This window comes from Choloepus didactylus, chromosome 19 (genome assembly GCF_015220235.1).
Source record: "Choloepus didactylus isolate mChoDid1 chromosome 19, mChoDid1.pri, whole genome shotgun sequence".
In the NCBI taxonomy this organism is placed as follows: domain Eukaryota; kingdom Metazoa; phylum Chordata; class Mammalia; order Pilosa; family Megalonychidae; genus Choloepus; species Choloepus didactylus.
In genome coordinates, this window is record NC_051325.1 from 20951980 (window position 1) to 20973281 (window position 21302).

Below are 21302 nucleotides of genomic sequence, written 5' to 3' on the forward strand. Positions count from 1 at the left end.
TCTGGCCAGATGTGACATAAAAATGTCTACTACAGCTGTCAGCTAGGATTTAGGCCCCTGTGGAGCAAACTGCTAATTTTCTCTCCACTACCTTCTTTCTTGGTCATAGAGTCCTTCTTTCTCAGCTGGGACACATAGCTGCCCCAGATAAAGACTTAATGCCCCACCATCTCTTGCAACAATTTGTGGCCATGTTTCTAAGCTCTGGTCAATGGGATGCAAAGAGAAATAGTGTCTGCAATACCTGAGAAGTCCTTTTTCACTCCTTCCTTATTTTTGCTGGCCAGAATATGAATGTGATGGCTGGGACTTGGGCAGTCATCTTAGACTATGAAGTAAAAATTTCTTGGAGACAAACGTGGAGCAATGAGATGGAAGGAAACTGGATCCCATGCCTGTCTTAGGCATCTACCCCTGGACTTTTTTTTTCATGATCGAGCAATAAACTTCTATCATATATAAACCATGATGACCTTGGTTTTTAATATAGCGAAACCTAACTCTAATTGATAAAGCATCTCTTGTTAATACTGTTTGAAGTGGTTCTTTTAATTAGAGTCTATCTAAATCCAACAACAAGAATTCATTCAGAATTAATTAACAAGCACCAGGCCATGGATTGTGGCATCTTACCAACAGTTAAGCAAATACGTGGATTCTGCCATGTACAAATCATACTCAATGTGTTTCTGCTGTTGACCTTTCATTTCTTCTCCTTGTGCCAAGTGCAATTGAAGGAAACATCTCTTCTGTCTCTCATCTTGCCCAGGTCCTCTCCCTGCATCAGAGCATCCTTAGTCTTACTGTCTGCAGCAGATACCACTATGTACTGATTCCATTCCCTCCTCCTAGCTGAGGCCCCTGGTCCCACCCCCTTTCTCCCCTCCGCCCCACCCCACTGAGAATCAGAGAGCCCCAACCCCAGAGCTCTGTCTCTCCCTGCTTAGGACTCTGACTCCTTCCTGTCCACATCTCCACTCTGAACACTCAACACCTTCATACCCCAGAGTTTCTTTTGACAACTGGGGCCTTTTGGCACCCAGACTATCTCCTGGAAAGTAGGTGAAGAGGCCTGACTCATGTTTCTTTCCTCCACTGGATTGTGTTTGTGATGGGTGGGCGTGGGTGAGGGTTTGCGTGCACATTGCCTTATTCTGTAATGACTCCAGGCCTTTGTCCGTGCTGTTCCTTCTACCTGGGATAACTCCTGTCTCTGTTCTCTTGGCTAACTTCTACTTATTTTCCATAACTCAAGTTAGATGTCACTTCTTCCAGGAAGCTGCCTCTGGTCAGCAATCTGAATTAGGAGCACCCTTGCCACGCTAAGGGTGTCCGTTTACTTTTCTGGATTCTATATTAGATGAAAAGCTGCAGGAGAACAAGGAAACCTGTCTTGTTTCCCTTATTAACATGTCCCAGGGCTGGAAAAGAGCAGGCACCTAATAAATATCTTTTGAGTAAATGGCCGAAAGAAGGAATCATTGAAGCACCAACACTGGAATGGCTCATGGAGAGTAGAGGACTGACAGGTGGGAGATAGAAATTTATATATTGGGGGACTATGTGAAGACTCTACTATGGTATTTCTTCAACTCTAAAACTCCACCAGTTATAAAACACACCAGTATTATGGGACACACACAAAAGAAACATTGCTGTCCCTTAAACTATGCCCCACCATCAGCTCTAAGATGTGGTCCAATTTCAGAGAAATTTAAAATATGAAAAAACCCAGGCCTATTAGAATGAATGGAATTGGTAGTTATAACCATTCATGAGACCTTCTTTCATTTACAGCTGACGGCCACTGTCTAGCCACAAGACACAGAACACCCAGGCCGGGTGCTTTCTATTTAATTCTAACACTGACCACTGAACATTTAGTTCCACTCAACTTAAGATCCATTTGAAAGAACAAGGACAGGTACCCGCCCCCAGAGAGGATATAAACTGGATGGGAAAATAATTCCAAACGTGAAATGATTTGAGCATATGGTCTCTGCCAGTTGGTACCCAAGAGCCAGGGGCTATTTGACCGATCTTACACGATCACCTCAGAGGAGATGCTCTGAAGAGTTCCCTCCAAGTGCGGAAGGCATGCAGGAGATGGTACTTGATCTGTGTCTGGCAGACTGGGTCAACAAGCCTTTTTGTGATTATTTCTAGGTCCTTGTTTTTCCATTATCCTGCACTTCTCCTGTCCCCAAAGTTTTGCTTTGTGCCTACAGGGCATGGATTGCTGTCCGTGGTGAACCAGAGCTCCCAATCCGGACTTCCCTTCTTGGAAGGGACAGGGTGATGGCTGTCTAGGACATTGGTCTGGCTGCAAGGTGCATGAAACTCCTTCTGACTATTGGGCCACCTGCCATTATGGGTTCTAGGGACCTCAAAGCTAGGTGCTTGATGAGCTAATGGTGCATGACTGCAGTTTTTTTTTTGAGTGAACTGTTCCATCAAAAGGTTTTGAGATTGGAGGAAGTAAAAATGCACAACAGGGCCAGGATGAAATGCATTTCTGGGATCCAGTGGCTGGGGGTGCATTGGGAGCAAAGCCAATGGCATTTGACCATGCCCAGCAGCGTCCACCTCAGACCTTGGATTTCCTTGTCTCCCTCAGCACCACTCGTCAAGCCAGTCTCCCTCATCTCCCCATCCTTTCTATGAGCCACCCAATATCTTTGCAATATGTCTCTTTTCTCTTTATGTTAACCAGAGTCAAACTCTTGTTTTCAGCCTTGAGCCTGCACTGGTCCCATCTGTCTCTAAGTTCTGCCCCTCAGTTTGCAAATACAGGATGGTTTTTGGGTTAAAATACCTCCTCAAACACAAAGGTAGGATACCACATAGAGCTCTGCTAGTAAATACTGAACAACTCTCTTGGAAATTTGGGAAGAGTTTTTACTGGAGTCATTTCATACTCTACCACCCTTCCCCTTTCCAAGGATTCAAGTGTTAGTTCCAGGGAAAAAGACAACACCCTGCACTCTTTCAGGGCCCATGTGTCCCTCAGCAGTGCTGGGAGCTCCCACTGAAGGGGGAAGGGGCCTGTGGTCCAGGTTGCTGATAACTTCCATAGGCCACAGGTACAGGAGCTCGGGCCCAGTGGGAAGCCCAGCTCTTCTCCACAGCTCTGCATGCTGCCCCCTCAACCTCAGAGCCTGGGGTCCAAGGCCACCTCCTCACGCCAGGCCTGGCGGACCCTTCAGTCCCCTTTGGTGGTGTTTTCAGAGGTGCCTACACATTCTTCCATCCAGGCTGGTCCCCTCACTGCTCACTGGAAGGACACCTGCACAGTCTCTGCCGGATCTGGGGTGTTCCAAGGACCTCCTGCCTTTAACCAGACTTTGCCAGCCACTGCCACGTACCAGAAGCCATGCTGGAGGCCCAGAGATGCGTAGGGCACCATGCCCCAGCCTTGGGTTCCCCTCAGAACCTGGGGCATGTGCATACGTGCAAGCATGTGTACGTGCGTGCGTGTGGTGGGCTCAGTTTACAGTAATCTCTGAATGGACATAAACATTGCCCTGTAGTCCAAATTTAACCCCTGCTTATTTTCAGGCACCATAGCAATCTTAGAACTCTGAAAACTGATCCTCTTTCTTTTTGACAAATAAAGGAGGTAGGCTTGGGACATTTTTTTTTTTTTTTTCAGGCTGCCATTTTGACATTCTTTTTTCCCTTTAGTTCTCTCTCTTCTCTAATCTGTACCATACCTAAGTCTCTTGTCTCACTCTCCTCGGTGACTGTTCCCAGTTAGGATTAAGTAAGAATCATTCCTCAACCTTTGGCCTCTGTTAAACCCAAACATGATGTGGACCAATGGCCCCTGACGTCCAGTTTCTGGCCATAGCCAAACACCGGTGCTGCACACATGTTCTTGGGAGATGCATGGCCTAGTTGCTCCTACCCTGGTTGATTTTCTGCAGTTTGTTCATTCAGGAGAGCAGATGTGGCAGAGATATCTGGGTAGACATTGACTGCTGAGTTGTCGGTTTTACAGAGGACGTGATGGACCAAAGACAGGCAGGTGAGGAGCAGGGAACAACTCACTGGGTTTCATGGGGGACCTGCTTGAATCTGGAAGGTGCATAGATTAGATTCAAATTTTTCCCCCTCATTCCTCCCACAGAGTGCTCATTTGGGGTAGGCAGGGTGGGACTTGGAAACAGAAGAAATCAGAGATACCATCTCCCCACCTCCCCCCAGCACAAACAGTGAAAGGGAAATATGGGTTTGGAGCCAGACATAACCAGGTTTAAATTTGGATCCACTTGTGGGTTCTAGGGCAAATCTTTTCACTCCCTGAGCCTTGGGGTCCTCACCTGTAAATTTTTTAAAGATTATTAAGTGAGATGAATTCCCAATGCAGTGTTTGGCACAAAGTGGGTGCTCAATAAATGTGCATTTCAGCCTGAGGTGGAGAACCACTTGGTGCTCAATAAATGCATGTCAGCCTGAGGTGGGATAGCCAGTAGTTGCTCAGTAAATGTGCATTTCAGCCTAAGGTGCAGAGCCAGGAGCCCCAGAGTTGGTTTTCTGGTTATGCCTCCTGGGCTCTGCCTGCAGCCCTGGAGGCAGGAGTGCAGAAGTGAGTGGGACCTGTCACTCCACAAAGGCATGGGACGGCTGAGCACTCCTGCCCAGTAAATGCTGGATTTAGGCCCAAATTCCCAGTCCAGTCCTCTGTTTATCTCAGATTGTACACCCAAGAGAGGAAGGGAGAAGTCAGGAGAGACAGTGTGCTCTTCTCTTGGAGGCAAGCAAAGCCCTGGCAGGAGTGGCTGCCTCCCCTGGGAGCGGGTGGATGCAGACATCTCAACCTTCACATCATCGTTCACTAATGTCTGCCAACCACAGCCCCCTACGTGTGTGGGGTCATGTGTGCTAAGGGACGTGAGGGGCATGACCTCGGAGGATGAGCTCTAAACCCACAGTTTGTTGTCCCTTTCTTGTTTTTCTTATTATTAGTACTTAGTTTGAAATATATCACATATACAGACAATAAATTAACAATTGTGCAATACCCAACACTCATTTAACCAGTGTTAACATTTTGCCACTTTCTCATTTTTTTTTAAGAAATAAAATATTATGTAAAAAGCATCTCCACTCCTGTACCCATTTGCTATCATCCATCCCCAGATGTGACTATTATCCTGAAGTTGATGGGTAGCCTACCCACACATAATTTTGTACTTTTATTATAGATACAAGTATCCAGATATAATTTAGTGTTGTTCTTTTGAGTTTTAAGAATTACTGAAATGATACTATACTTTACATATCCATTTGCAATTTGCTTTTTACAATATTATATTTCTGAGACATCCATGATGATAGGCATAGCTCTGGATTATGTATTTTAACTGCTGGATAATAGTTTTCTGTGTTATGAATATGCCACAGTTTATTAGTCCATTCTTCTGTTGGTGACATTTATGTTGTTTCAAATTTTTATTGAAACAAAGTGCCCTTAGGAGTGAAACTGGTGGATCCTGCTTCTTGACAGCTTTGACTTTACTAGGCATTGTCATATTATTCTCCAATTTTTGTTGCCACAAGAAGTGGATAAGAGTGTCTGTTTTCTCCCAAACTTGCCAACACTTGGTATCATCAGAGTTGTTTTCCTAAGAAAATAATGTGGGAACTCGTTGTCTTATTAATTACAACCTCCGTCATCTGTTCCCATCGCACTGATCCCACTGAATTACAGTCGTCTGTGTTAGTCACCCCCACTGGGCCATGCATTGACATGCATGACAGGGCTCCCATCTGTTCCTTTTTGTGTCTCCAACACTCAGCACCATGCTCGGTACCCACCTGGATGCCTTAAATATACAGAACGAAGGGATCAAAACCAGAATGGTCAGGGAAGGCTTCATGAAGGGGGTGGAACAAAGATCCACCAAAGAACCGGAACCTTCAAACATTTCTGGACTAAATGTCAATCAGTCTAACCACTTTGGGAAACTCTCGGGCAGTATCTACCAAAGTTGTCATGCCCTCTGGCCTATTAATTCCACTCCTGGGAATTTACTCAATTGAACTCTGTGCATGTGAGTGCAATGATGCACCCTAGAATGTTCACCACTGGGCCATTTGTAAAAGCTCCATCAGTAGTAGAACTGTTAAATAAACATGTGGTATATTCATGCATTGGAATACTAGACAGAGATGAGAATGAACGATCTATAGTGGCAAGCAACAACGTGGAAGAGTCTCACAGTACAACGCTGAGCAGGAGATGCGTAAACTCAAGGAGCGTGTCCTTTATGATTCCTTTTGCCGGAAGTTGAAACACAGGGAAAACTAATCTGTGTAGAAGTCATGACACCAGTTACTCTTGCAGGGAGGCGAGGGTATTGGCTGGAAGGGGGCAGGCAGTGAGAGTAATGTTTTATTTGCTTATTTTATTGAGGTAAAATTTACATATGATAAAATCCACTTTTTTAAATAATTCAATTTTACTGAGATATATCACATACCATGCAGTCATACAAAGCATACAAACAATTGTTCACAGTACCACCATATAGTTGTGCATCCATCACCAAAATTAATTTTTGAACATTTTCATTACCACACACACAAAAGTAATAAGAATAGAAATTAAAGTGAAAAAGAACAATTAAAGTAAAAACGAACACTGGGTGCTTTTTTTTTTTTGCGCCCCCGTTTTTCAACTCATCTATCCATACACTGGACAAAAGGGAGTGTGGTCCACATGGCTTTCCCAATCACGTTGTCACCCCTCATAAGCTATATTTTTATACAATCATCTTCAAGATTCAAGGGTTCTGAGTTGTAATTTGATAGTTTCAGATATTTACTGCTAGCTATTCCAAGTCATTAGAACCTAACAAGGGTTATCTATATTGTGTGTAAGAGTGCCCATCAGAGTGACCTCTTGGCTCCTTTTGGAATCTGTCAGCCACTGAAACTTATTTCATTTCATTTCACATCCCCCTTTTGGTCAAGAAGATGTTCTCCATCCCACGATGCCAGGTCCACATTCCTCCCTGGGAGTCATATTCCATGTTGCCAGGGGGATTTACACCCCTGGGTGTCAGATCCCACATAGTGGGGAGGGCAGACAAGTTGGCTAGCTAGAGAGAGAGGCCCACATCTGCGCAACAAAGAGGCATTCAGGAGGAGACACTTAGGCACAATTATAAGCAGGCCTAGCCTCTCCTTTGCAGTAACACTCTTCCCAAGGGCAAGTCCCGTGATTGACAGCTCAGCCCATCAAACCACCAGTCTCCAATGTCTGTGAGCACATCAGCAACCATTGAGGTAGGGAAGCCCAACACCCCTGCATTCTCCCCCAGCAATGTTCACATTAGTGGTAGCATATAATATTTCTCTTTTGTGCCTGGCTTATTTTGCTCAGCATTATGTCTTCAAGGTTCATCCAAGTTGTCATATGTTTCACAACATCGTTCCTTCTTACTGCTGCGTAGTATTCCATTGTGTGTATATACCACATTTTATTTATCCACTCATCTGTTGAAGGACTTTTGGGTTGTTTCCATCTCTTGGCAATTGTGAATAATGCTGCTATGAACATTGGCATGGAGTTCAATGGGTTTAACAAATGCATACAGTTGTGTAACCTCCACCATAATCAAGATATAGAACATTTCGTTGATGCCAGAGAGTTCCCTCATGGCCCTAGGATCATGATGCTGATTACAAGGATGTGTTTCCTTAGTGAAAATTCATCAAGCTGGATACTTCTGATACAGGTGTGCTTCTCTGAATATACTTTCTAATGCAATAAAATGTTCAAAAATTATTTTTATAAAAGATTGACCCAAAGAATGGCCAATTGGCTGAAGGATCTGGGGCTGGGAGAAAAGCAGTGGGGAAGGTGATAGAATGGGGTGATGTAGAAATAGTGATGACAGAAACAAGCGAGTCTGTGGGTTCTACCTCAAGCTTCTACTTTCTACTGCTGGTGAGTGGCAGGAGGGATTGCTCAAGAGGGGCTCAGTGGTGGACTCTTCCTGAGACATGGAGCAGGTGGCTGTGTCCTGCAAGCACGAGGGTCTCCAGGTGAGGTCCTTGGAATGTTCCTGGCAGGAAGCTGTGCCCTGGACAGCAGTCAGGCAGACCACCTCACCCTCTGGTGACCCAGGGCATCCTGGTCATTTGACTCAAAGGCTTGAGGCCTTGGAAATCCCTTCCCTGGCTATTCTGACTGGCCCCTGCCAGCCTGAGAAGGGGTGTGAGGGCATCCTGGGGCAAGGTGAGTCACTCCCTTCTCCCCTTTGCCGAAACCTTGCTTTGCTTATGTTGACAGTGGTGGCAGTGAGTCATTTCACAGGCCCCAAAGAGAAGTTTGACCCGGAGACCCTGGTTCATTTCTTTAATTTTTTTTTTTTCTTTCTCTTTCTCCCTCTCCATTTGCTGAGCTCTCCAAAGGTGAAAATAACAAAGCCAGGTATAGAGGGGAGCTAAAAACCAAAAAGTGACTTAGAATACCGGTTACAGCGATGCACCAACTGCATGAGGGCTCCTAGCTCCAGAGGGGCTGTATACTTGGTGAAACCGGGAGTCGGCATTCTGAAACGAGTGAATAAGCTGGCTGGAAGACCCACAGCTGTGTGGCAGGCTGGGGAAGCCAGGGTTCAGCGTATGGAGACCAGCTGGCTGTTTTGAAAAAAAAAAAAAGGAGCGGCTCCAGTAGCAATTGTGGGAACCACGCAGTAAAACACAGCAAGAGGGGGCTGAGCTGGCCTCTTGCTGTCTGGCCGGGAAGATAGCCCACAGCAGATACCATTGGGTTCGGAGGAACGGAGGGGAGAGCAGGAAGCAGAAAGAAAGCCTGCGGCTAGCAGCTGGCCCCCCGGAGGGCTGGATAAACTCCTGCCCGGGGCTGTGCCCACAGCCCAGAGCCCCACCAGTTGTCTCGGAGCTAGGAAGGAGGAACTGTGCGAGGACGAGGGGGCTGAGACGTCCCACTCAGCCATTTTTGCTTTGGGCTGGGAGTGCACCGCCGCATGGCCCTGCGGCCCGGGGCTTCCCCTGTGGGACAGCGCACACTGGTGATGTAGCACAGCCTTCCCTTGGCTGAGCTCCTGGAGGAGCATGGCTGGGAGGGGGGATCCGCTCAGAGAACCCAGGGACGCTACGCCAAGTCCGGTGGTTTATGGATCAGCAAGAGAGAGAGGCTGGGGCTGAACTGAAATGAAGGCTTAGACTTTTGCGGCAGCCTCGAATCTCCGGGATACTGGGGGATTTGAACATTAGAACTGCCCTTCCTCCCTGGCCACCCGTACACACGCCCCACATTCAGGGTGGACGGCTCCAGCAACACATCCAAACTGAGTTCTCCAACTGAACCCACAAGAATCATTTCCCCACACAAAGCGGGAAAAAGGTTGAGAACTGACTCGAGGGATATAGGTGACTCACAGACGCCATCTGCTGGTTTGTTAGAGAAAGTGTACGTCACCAAACTGTGTTCCTGAAAAATTAGATGGATATCCTTTTTTCTTTACAACTTGAAAGAGCCCTATCAAGCAAAATAAATGCCAAGAGGCCAAAAACAACAGAAAATCTTAATGCATATGATAAAACCAGAAGACATGGAGAATCCAACTCCAAACACACAAACCAAAATATCGGAAGATACAGTATACCTTGCAAAATTAATCAAAGATCTACAATCGAGGAACGAAAACATGGCAAAGGATTTAAAGGACATCAAGAAGACCATGGCCCAGGATATAAGCTACATAAAGAAGACCCTAGAAGAGCATAAAGAAGACATAGCAAGAGTAAATAAAAAAATAGAAGATCTTATGGAAATAAAAGAAACTGTTGGCCAAATTAAAAAGACTCTGGATATTCACAATACAAGACTAGAGGAAGGCGAACAACATCTCAGTGTCCTAGAAGCCCAAAGAACAGAAAATGAAAGAAGAAAAGAAAGAATGGAGAAAAAAATAAAAAAAATCGAAATGGATCTCAGGGATAAGATAGATAAAATAAAATGTCCAAACTTAAGACTCATTGGTGTCCCAGAAGGGGGAGAGAAGGGTAAAGGTCTAGAAAGAGGATTCAAAGAAATTGTTGGGGAAAACTTCCCCAACCTTCTACACAATATAAATACACAAAGCAGAAATGCCCAGCGAACTCCAAATAGAATAAATCCAAATAAACCCACTCCAAGACATATTCTGATCAGACTGTCAAATACTGAAGAGAAGGAGCAAGGTCTGAAAGCAGCAAGAGAAAAGCAATTCACCACATACAAAGGAAACAACATAAGATTAAGTAGTGACTACTCAGCAGCAACCATGGAGGCGAGAAGGCAGTGGCATGACATATTTAAAACTCTGAGAGAGAAAAATTTCCAACCAAGAATACTTTATCCAGCAAAACTCTCCTTCAAATTTGAGGGAGAGCTTAAATTTTTCACAGACAAACAAATGCTGAGAGAGTTTGCTGATGAAAGACCTGCCCTACTTCAGATTCTGAGGGGAGCCCTGCTGGAGGACAGACAGGGAAAGGAGAAAGAGATATAGAGAATTGTAGCAGACATATATAGTACCTTACATCCCAAATCACCAGGACACTCACTTTTCTCTAGTGACAACAGATCTTTCTCGAGAAGGGACCATAAGCTGGGACATAAAACAAGCCTCAAGAAATTAAAAAAAAAACATTGAATATACTCAAAGCACATTCTCCAACCCCAATGGAAATACAAATAGAAGTCAATAATTTTTGAACTGTAATTCCACTAGTTACTTCCTACATGATATAAAATACACAAACTCTAAGGACAAATCAGTGGTTTTGAACTCAATGTAAAATATGTAATTTTAGACAACTATATAAAGGTGGGGGAATGAAGGAGTATAGGAACATAGTTTATGTGTCCTATTGAAGTGAAGGTGGTATCAAAGAAAAACAAGATTGATATGGATTTAAGAGGTTAATTTTAAGCCCCACAGTAAACACAAAGAAATTATCAGAGAATATAATCATAGAGATGAAAAGTAGAGTTTGGGTTAAGAGAAATGGGGGAAGGGGCAATGGGGAGTTAAGAAATGAGTGTAGGGTTGCTGTTTGAGGTGAAGGGAAATTTCTAGTAATGGATGGTGGGAAAGAGCATTACAACATTCTAAACGTGATTAATCCCACTAATGAAAGGCTAGGGAGGGGGTGGAATGAGAAGATTTAGGCTGTATATATGTTTCCACAACTGAAAAAAAAAAAAAGTCAGTCTAACTAGATGACAATTGAATACTAAGGATGAACTTGGATGGGACAGGAGGATGGAGGACAGGTGGCTCAAAGGGACACAGTTGAGACATAAGGAAAAGGAAATACAGAATGCAAGCTTTTTATCATTGTTGAATCTATTGTACTTAGCTGCGCTTAATGGGATTGCATGAAAGAATGTTCTTGTTCATGGGAAGTGTATACGTGAATTATAGTGAATGCTCAAGGATGTGTGCAGCTAACTCTCATATGTTCAGATGACAGAGCAATAGATGATGGATGATAGGTAGGGAGGGAGGCAGGGAGGGATGGAAAGAAATAGCTATGTGACAGCAAGTTAAAGTTGGTGGATTGAGCTACCGGGAGAGGGGGGTCAGGGTATGATGGAATTCTGTGTATGGGGCTAGTATTGTTTTTGCAACTGTTTATATAACTTTGAATTTATTTCAAAATAATAATAAAAAAAATTTAAAGTGGTGCTTGTTAAAATCTGTTAACTTTCCCTTTCACTAAGGAATTAGAGGCGTATTTCATTTAGACTGTTCTCTGCTGTGGCAAATGAACCAAAGATTTAGCTATGACCTTTGTGAAAAATAAACTTAGCTGTATAGGAAAAAAAAATCCTTTTTCTCTTCTTAAAAGTCAAGCTTGAAATTTTTATATCCTTTGAGTCATATTCTCAAAGCAATTGGCTGATTAATTTGAGAAATGTTACTTTCCCAATTCAAACATGACATTTTGAAAATCATCCATGAATTACATGCCTCAGGAATGAAAGGCTTTTCTGTGCCATTTAAAAGGTTTTTGCATTTTGAGGGCAAGCCCGAATCTCTACAAGGGCACATTTATTATTCCCAGAACAGATAGAAAATTAGCAAAGTCATAAAATTCTTGCCCAGCTTTGCTATTGCAGCTGTGTCTCCAACAAGTCCCAGCCAATACTCCTGTCCCTAAAATGGTGAAGGATGATGTTATTTTTGCCATTACAGGGAAGGTACTGTTCTTTGGATGTTGGCTTTTTAAATCTCTGCATGGAGAGCTGATGAAAGAAAGAGAAAAGATCTGTATCTAAGCTTTGTCCTTCTGGTGTGGTTCATCAAAGTGTTCCATAAATTTGTTCCTGGAAGGTCTTACCTTCTGATCCCAGAACATGTCCCTGTTCTTCTCATCCCACACGGAAACCAAAACGGAACCTCAGAAAGGCAACTGTCTGTAAGCTTTCTGTCTTAATTGATACTACTGTATACAGGGCTATATGCATGGATGTATGTTTCTGGATATCCCCACCCAGCAACTACTGAGGCAAGCCTTTAATTTGTCTGAAATCAGGCAGGCATCATGGTGATGACCCATACATTTTTCCGTTGGAAATTGTAAATGGGTGATGAGGGAACTCAGCCTTCTGTCCCCACACAGGTGTCCTGGGAAGCTTGTTCATGACTGTCTGTCTGTCAGGCCGGAACCCATGCTCATGGTGTTGATCACTGTCAGCTGATTAGAGGAGGTGATTACAGAAGTTTTACTCATAGTGTGGTCCACAGAACAGCACTGGCCTACAGGCCACAAGGAGATAAATTCAAAACTCAAAAAAAAGTGTTTGGAAACTTTTAGAAGTCATTTGGCAGAGTCATTTTATGTCTGTTGAATCTAATCATAAAAATTGGGGCCTGTTCCCTGCACGTCTTTTAAAAATATCACTTTTCTACTCATTCATTTTTCAAAATTGCTTTGGGCAAAATATCAGGCCCTGATGGGTTGGAAACCAGTCAGTCCATCAACCCATCAATTGGAAGAAGAATTTGTTCTTCATCAGAGATGAAGAAGCACCAGGATTAGAAAATAGGGGTGCAGGGGAGGAGTGCATGGGCTCACGTCCCTCCTGGGCCAGGGAACGCGTCTGTCCTGCCTTAGCCGCACTCGCCCAGCCTGATGCCTTGTGGGTGAGTGTGCTGGGCTTTGAGTACCTCATTGTCCACTCCTGCAAAAACACACTGGTCAGCAGCCTCCTGCCACAGATGCGTGCCAGCATTCCACTGGCCAATTCAATCCTTGTCAGAGCTTCTCAAAACTGCAGCCTGAAAATGCTGCTTTTCTCCCCATCTTGATTTCCTTAACTCCCTCTCCTCCTTTGAGTTCCACAGAGGTTGTATATTTTATCCATGCTCTGCCTCTGTATTTCCTTGTCTTTGAAGCCTTTTCCCAAGCAGGTGCCATCGTCTGTCTCTCTGTCAGTGCCGGACGTAAATTCTCCTCCTGAGCTGATCATCACCTCAAAGACGCTGTTGGTGCCCCATCCCATTCTGTCGACACTCATCTCTGTGCACCAGAGGCTGCTTGCTGTGAACATCTCTGACTAACTGCCTAAAGGCATATATATATATATATTTTATGGCTACAAGAGTGCACTTGGCTCAGGTGCAGGGCAAGCCAGGAGTGGTGGTGAGTTAACGCACCCAGAATTAGCCATTGGTCAATGACAGATGGGAGCTCTGGGTGCCCCCAGTGGTAACTTACTTGATAACATACTTTTACTAGCTCCCTTCCCTTCCCTGTCTCACTTCCCTACTCCTCTCCCAGTGCATCTTGGGATTACCTTTCAAAAAACCCTATTTGTTTCAAGTCCTTATGTTAAGTTCTGCCTCTGCTGAAAACCAAACCAAGACACCCACTCCCTCCAAAGAAACCCGGAATGGCTGCAGATACAAGTTTAACTGGAGGAACACTGACTTGTAAACATTGAACTTGAACAATGCCAGGCTCCCCTCTAATTTATCATCAGAGAGAGGGTAACTAAGCATCCTCCGACCTGCCTGACTGCTCCAAAACAGTCTTCAGAGGAAAAGGCGGAAAGGGAAACTGACCTTCCCTTTTAACGCAAACATATGGGTATGAAGACTTTCCCTGAACAGAAGTAGATGACAGAAAATAGCTACTTCTGCTGACTTAGTTCATGGTTATCTAGACCCTCAGCCTTCTCTTCTATTTCTAGCTGCCTGCCCTTTGGTTCTTTTCCCTGCTCTTTGGTTCTTAGACACTATGTGTTCCTAAGGTAAAAAAAAGATTTTCTGAGGAATCCATTTTTCAAATAGGCTTTATGGATCACACGTGAATTTATTCATTCCTCTACTTTTCCATTACCTAGTGCAGAACTTTTATTTTTATTTTGTAAAACCTCAGCATCATTGAAATCTAGTAGAGTTGTTATGTCTGGCCAAACTGGGATTGATTTTTCTTTTCTTTTTTTTTTTTTTTTTTGGTAGATTAGTCACCACCAGCAAGACCTCATCCCCAGACGAACGGGATGAATATAATAATAAGTAGCTTATACTTGAATACCACTTAGTAAGTATTAAAGAATGTTCCCATGATTTGATCCTCAGAACAATCCAGTGAAGAGATGCCTTTGTTTGGGTCTTACCAGAAACAGACCTTGGGAGGATTCAAGTGCGGGTGGCTTATTTGGGAGATGATTCCTGCAAGCACCAGCAGGGCAGAGAGGAAGGGAGACGGAGAAGGGGAGGCAGCTGATGAAGGGTGTGTTACCAAGAAACTTACTACCATGGGCAACTGGAGCTCAATCCCACTGGGAAGTCTGGGAATGGTATAATATGTTTCAGAATTGCCCCACTTGAGGAGTGAGGGGCTGGGGTATCCGTCCATTGTGTTCCTGTCATTTGCTAAGTGCTGGCATTTTGACCTGCCCATGGACAAGCAGAGTGGGCTCCAGTGACTAGAGAAAGCTGCAAGGCAAAGACTTGCAGGAGCTGGCAGTGGAAAGTTGGGCTGGTCTTCCCAGATAGGGTGAGTGCCCAGGGCATGTGCAGAGCATCAAAAGCATCTTCCACTAGGCGGTGGGATGGATAGTCTTATCTCAGTTTCCAGACAAGGAAACGGAGGTCCAGCTTATCGCTGTAATAGAGTGTGGAAGACGGTGGAGGGGTGGGAAGCATCTTTCCCTTCTGGTCAGCTACTTTGGGCCCATCCAGAGCTCCTTCCTCTACCGTTCTTTGCTGCCTTGTGCGATCAGATAGTTGCTAAGCTATCTCTGTGGCAGGGACTGGCTGGGTGTTCATAAAGCCCACCTCCTCTGCTTCCTGGGCCCACAACTGGACTCCATTTCCCAGTCTCCCCTGCAGAAGAGGGGGACATGTATTACTCTTGGAGACTGAGTGGAAGTGATGGACAGCACATTCTGGCCTGGCACACAGAAACCTTCAAGCCCATTCTCCCTGCTCTTTACCCTTGGAGCTGGCTGGAATAGAGGGACCCCAAGGCATCCTGGAGAGTCACACCTTGAAGATGGCAGAGCTACAAGATGGTAAAAGTCTGGGCCTCCAGATCATCAGTTATGTGAGGGACACTCAGCAGGACCACACTCTTTGGAAAGTTATGTGAGTGAGAAATAGACTTTCTGTTGTGTTAAGCCACTGTGATTTTGAGGATTATCTATTACAACAACTAGCATTACCTTGACTAATGCAACATCACACGAGTGAACAAATTATTTTTTTGTATCACTTACCATTACCTCATATTACATTGTATGCTTATTTATATATTGACTGTCTACCCTCCAAGAGGAGGGACTTTAATTTGCTCACTGCTGTATTTCTGGCATCTGGAACAATGTCTGGGACCTAATAGATGCTCAATAAATATGTGTTGAAGAGCTAAACACTGATGCCCAGCCTGCCTTCATTGCACAGTTGGTACCTGACAAGGCCCTGTGCCAGGAACTTCAAGTACCTTATCTCATTTCATTCTCACAACAACTGTGTGAAGAAACAGAAAAGAAATACAGCAAGGGTGATTAACTTATCCAGTGGTACTGAGCAGATAAATGAGGGAACCAGAAATGGAATCGAGGCAGTCTGACTCAACCCTTCAATCCTGAAGCTCTGGGTACATGGCCCTGACGATACCTGCCGGGTGCAGTACTAGGAGCTGGGTGTATGGAAAACAGTGAGACCCAGTGCCTGCCCCCAAGGTCCATCCAACAGGCAACAGTTAGCCTTGTACTCATTGATGGAGCGGGCTATCTTCTAGAAACACTAAGCTCTGCTACTCATCCAACACTAAGCAAGGGCTTCGCTACAGAGTAAGAAAATCCTCTTAGGGAACATGAGAAAACTGAGCAGAACACTGTAGAGATAAAGCTGGATCCTTCTGTCGTCCATGCACACCACCATTGAAGGTTGGCACAGTGTCATTGGCAGATCCAAACAATTTGTGCAAAGGCAGAGTGAGGCTGAACAAAGCACTGCCCCTGAGGGTTGCAGGAAGACTTAGAGAGTCGTACATCAGGGTTAAGTTCAGGATCGTGGGCTTGGTGATCAGAGGTTCAACCAGGCTTCAACCAGCTCTGCCAAGCTGCACGTCCATAGGCAAGTTAGCTGACCTCTTCGGTTTCTATGTCCTCATCTGTGAAATGGATAAAATAATGCCTGCCTCCTGTGATAAAGTGATTTAGCACAGAGGTGTAAAGTATGTGCTCAGAAAATGGGTGGCTGATACAGTACCTGTTCTTTGATTCCTGGCTCTAGGATGGGCATCTCTACCCTCTTGGCCACTAAAATACAAAGAGGGAAACTCTCAGGGCACTATAACCATGGCGGACACGTGATCAGCATCCTGGGGCTGAGGAGCAAACGATGCACTATCCCGGCCCCTCGCTCCTCCTTGCCATGTGCACCCTGGGCATCTCTGTTTGCCACTGTTGGCTTGTTGAGATGAGGCACCCAAGGGGGCTGTGGATTACTAGAAAAGGGGCTCTCTTTCCAGGAAAAGACAAAGGAGCAAAACTTTAGATGAGAAACATATGTAGAGAAGTTGCTGAGGTGGTCATATTTACAGGTGCTGCAAGGTGATGCTGCGAAGAGCCTACTCTGCTAGGGGCAAAGTTTGGGGCTGGAATAAATTATCCACTATCCATATTACCTGGGGCCTGGCCTGGGGCCCTGCATTGAAAAACTAGGCAGTGGGGTCTTCATTGGCCCGCTACGGCGTTAAGACTGAAAATTTGTTCAACCTGATAAAGAAAAATTATAGGTCACCAAATTTCCAAAAGTGTGGCACCATCCCAATGATGCATAGGAAACTAGAGGTGTTCTGGAGTGGCCTTCAGTGGGCAAACAGCTCAGCAACCCTCCCTGCTCCCAATTCACCCCACATTTCAACTCTCATTTCATTAGGTCAACAAGGTCTCTATTAAAAGGCAAGTAGTCAATGGAAAACATTACTCTCTCATTCATTCACACTGTAGTATGAAAGAGCTATCTATCTTCCCTATAAGATTCCATGCTAAATCCTTAACAAAAACACCTTAGAAATGGCTACATAACTTGCTACTCTCTTCCCTCTACTTAATCATTCAAACATCTCAGTTTCAAGAAAGCACCAAACTCTTTCCTATATCCTTGCCATTGTCCAAATATTTTCTTACTCCAAATGCATGAACTTCCCCTTCCCTCTTCTCTGATTCATGAAATTCCACTCCTTTATAATGCCCAACAGGTAGTTCCATGCTTCTTTCCTGCTTCTATTTCCCCATAGTCCTTTGCACTTATCACCAAGGTGATAACACTTACAGAGGATGTTGTTGCTGTATATTTTCGTCTCTCTTCATCACTCAACTGAGCTTCTCATGTACATCCTCTCGAGCCTCTGTTTGAATACCTGTTCTGACAGGGAACTTACCACCTCAAAGGCAATGCATTCCACTGCTGGCCAATTCTATTTGCCAAAATAGTCTTCCTATTATTAGAAGCCAAATCTGCCTCTCTGATACATGGACCCATTGACTCGTTCCCCTACCAATTCAGATGCCTAAAGTTCCTTCTGATGTGAATTTAGCACCTCATTCTACAATTCAAAATAGGTCTTAAATATAAATGTCCTGAGAGAGGGCAATACTTGGAAAATTCATTCTAAAGTGTAAATAACCGAAGAGAGCTTTTCTGCAAAAATGGGATTTTCTTAAGAGAACATAAGGGTGGGGTCAGGAATACCAAGGACACCAAGAATATAAGGACACCAAAAATGTGATATAGTAGAAAGAACACCGGGCTGGGAAATGACAGATGTTTTCCAATGTTGTTTCTGTTTTTTGAGCCTTGGTTTTCTCATCTGTAAAAGAAAGAATTTGCCTGATGCATATTCTCTTTGTTACCCTAATTGCAGAATTTTGTCTGGAAGTGATCATGCTCACCTGGGCTCTCTTAAGTGTCTGATCTGGCTTGGCTTTATTAGTTCTGGGTGTACAAGGACTTACACGTGCGTCAATGGGCTCCAACCTCCTAGAGGTGGGAGTGAGGGGGTGGGTGCTCTTGGTGCCAAAAATGTGTGCCACCCACCATCATGCCGATCAATGAGAGCATTCTTTCCACCTGGTTCGAACCTTCCTCTCCCCTGCTTCACCTGGGCTAGTTACGGTATTTGTGTTGTAAATCAAGGATGCAGGTAACACATTTTATTATGATTTTATTATATATTCTCTTTTCCTGGAGTTTTGCAAGTAAAATATTGCATAAGAACCAACTCTGTATTTGTCCTAAGTTCCACCCTAGAGAACCAGGTCATATTACAATCGCTTGATGCACACCACCCAGTGACTCAATAAATACTTTACAAAAATAATGCAGTATTTTTTCCCTTTCTTAAAACATAAAAAATTAGGATTTCCCAGACTTGAGCCCCCTCCCCTTTTTATAGCATTTACTGGGACTATATTGGCGAAGGAAAATTGTTAAGATGGTATTAAAATAAAATAGATGAAATGAGGTCGATATTCTTTCCCCATTTTTCTTTTTCTTTGGAAAAGTGCTACTCTCTGTTTTTATGTCTGCAATTTCTGTAGTCTTCTAAATCTACTAAGACATGAGCAGAAGTTCTGTTCATGCCTAGGGCCTTTTAGTAGAATGATAGCATTATACAAATATTGGTCTTTTATTTTGAAGCCTTTTGATACTGTTACAAAAGCCAGGCCTCAGATCTGCCCTTGAAATACCCATTTGCCCCTCCATCCTGGTCTGCGACAAGAGCATTTTGGAAATTGAGACTTCAGCAAGGTGCCTTATGACTAACATTTGGTTTACAGTGGGCTTTTTCTTGTTTTGATTTTTTTTAAGAAATCATTACAAAATTCCCTTTCTCTTCCACTTCCCTAAGCCCCTTTCTCTCTGTCCTCTCAGAGAAGTGATTAGTTTCACGACAACTCCAGAGAAAAGGTTACACTTAAGTCACATTCATATTAAATAAGTTATAGATTAAAAACTGTTTATAACGTTTACATCTTCCGTCTCTTTCTCCCCTGACTTCTCCTGGAAACCCTGCACCCTGGGTGTGACCTAAACCCCGTCACACTCCCTTCCAGGTTCTTCTTCTGGCTTCTGTGTTGTCCCATCCACCTGCCCACAGTGCCCGTAGGAGGACTTCTGGAGGACTGTAGGCCTCGTAGACACAAGCGTGGCTTCAGATGGCAGTCATTGGGGCCTGGTGCACACGCCTAGTGTAATTTACCAAAAACACTCATGTGGTATAAACAAATATACACATCTAGGATGAGAAGGACTCGGGCCCAGAGGGGCAGATCAGTGCAGTGCATTTGTGTCTAAAGGGCAGAGGTGGCCTCTCCGCCGCTCCATCTCATCCCCAGTCTCTTAATACTCCCTGGCCTCTTGGAACTGCTTGAAGTAATCCTCATCCGAAGGGCTCTCTGTGCACTTCTGTCCATTGTTGGGCGGCCGAGCCTCGTTGTACCTGCTCCAGTCCCCCTTGCAGATAATCCAGGGCAGGACGTCCACTTTGTAGTGGAGCTCCGCGGAGAACTCGGTGCTGATCAGGTTGGGCGTCCCGGCGCCTTTGCCCCTGGTGATGAGCTGCATGTTGTCCCCGTAGCAGCAGTGCTGGGCAGCCAGCGTGGTGCTCTCCAGCGACAGCATGGAGCGGATGCAGTACCGGGCTGTGGGCTTGTAGATCTCCAGCTTCTCCTTGGGCCCGCTGGCGTCCTTCCAGCGGAAGTCCTTGCGCTTGATGCGGTCGAAGATGTCCGCCGTGCTGTAGGCCACCTCGGTGGGGTAGGAGCAGGGGCAGCTGGGCAGGTCGTTGATCACCTTGTGCATGTACTTCTTCAAGAACTCGCTTTTGCAGCTCATCCATCTCTCACAGCTGTCCGTGTCTGAAAAAGGCCACAGAGAAACCCTCTCACTACCTGCCAAGCTGACCCATAAGATGACACTGAAGTCAATGCCGCCCTCCTTGGGTCAGAGGCCCCTGCAGCTGTCAGGAACCACCAGGCCACAGCTGGCCCTTCTCTTCTCCGTGAACTTGGGAGATGAGTGAAAATTTCTCAGTTCACAAGGCTTTCCCCCTTAGCTATATTATGAAAATTTTTCAGACAGAAAAAAGTAGAGAGAATAATACTTATACAGTGACTGCCCAGTTTCCATCACCTAGATTTAACCACTGTTATATTTACTTCATCTTTTTAAAAATTGTGGTGAAAATATATTATTTCCCCTAAATATCAGTTGGCATCTACCAAAAAAAAAAGGGGGGGGATATTTTCCTAAACTGTAATCCCATTATCACCCCTAACAAAAATTAGCAATAATTCAGAGGCCAGTTTGAATCTTCTTTTTTTAAATAAGGGGTAATGTGGTGAAAAATGCCTCCAGCGGAGCATTTGAAGGGCTGAGTTTTATTTCTACTACTCACTGACCGTTATGAGGGCTAGTCTCGTAACTTCTTAACCTTGGGCATTTAACAACTATGGTATGTGAATCTATATGAGAAGATGCTGTAAAGAGGAAAGGGATTTAACATTTAGGCCAGAGGTCACTGACCTGGAGGTGAGGGTGGAGGTGCTGTGTTTGGTTTACAGTACTTAAAAAAATACTGAATTAGTTGTGCACATTTAAAAATTAAGTGATTTCAGTTATAAATGTGGATTCCTGGCTTCATTTGAAGAAGACAGAAGACATGTCTACGAGAGTCGTGCTTTCTCCATGGGAACAACTGGCTCCTGTTGCTTCTCCATGGGAACAACCGACCATTTCTGGGACAGGACC

The 21302-nt window shown here is 44.6% G+C and overlaps 2 protein-coding genes across 3 annotated transcripts in view; one reads left to right on the plus strand and one right to left on the minus strand.

The window, feature by feature from the left end:
- The window catches only part of TASP1 (taspase 1), a 656132-nt gene that overhangs the window by 388599 nt on the left and 246231 nt on the right, over positions 1-21302 (plus strand). The window lies entirely within an intron of this gene.
- Positions 18698-21302, minus strand: part of ISM1 (isthmin 1) — a 71022-nt gene continuing 68417 nt past the window's right edge. Inside the window, exon 6 of the mRNA XM_037811853.1 lies at positions 18698-20410. Coding sequence (XP_037667781.1) covers positions 19893-20410 — 518 coding nt within the window. The 3' untranslated portion in view covers positions 18698-19892. The remainder of the gene's footprint in view (positions 20411-21302) is intronic.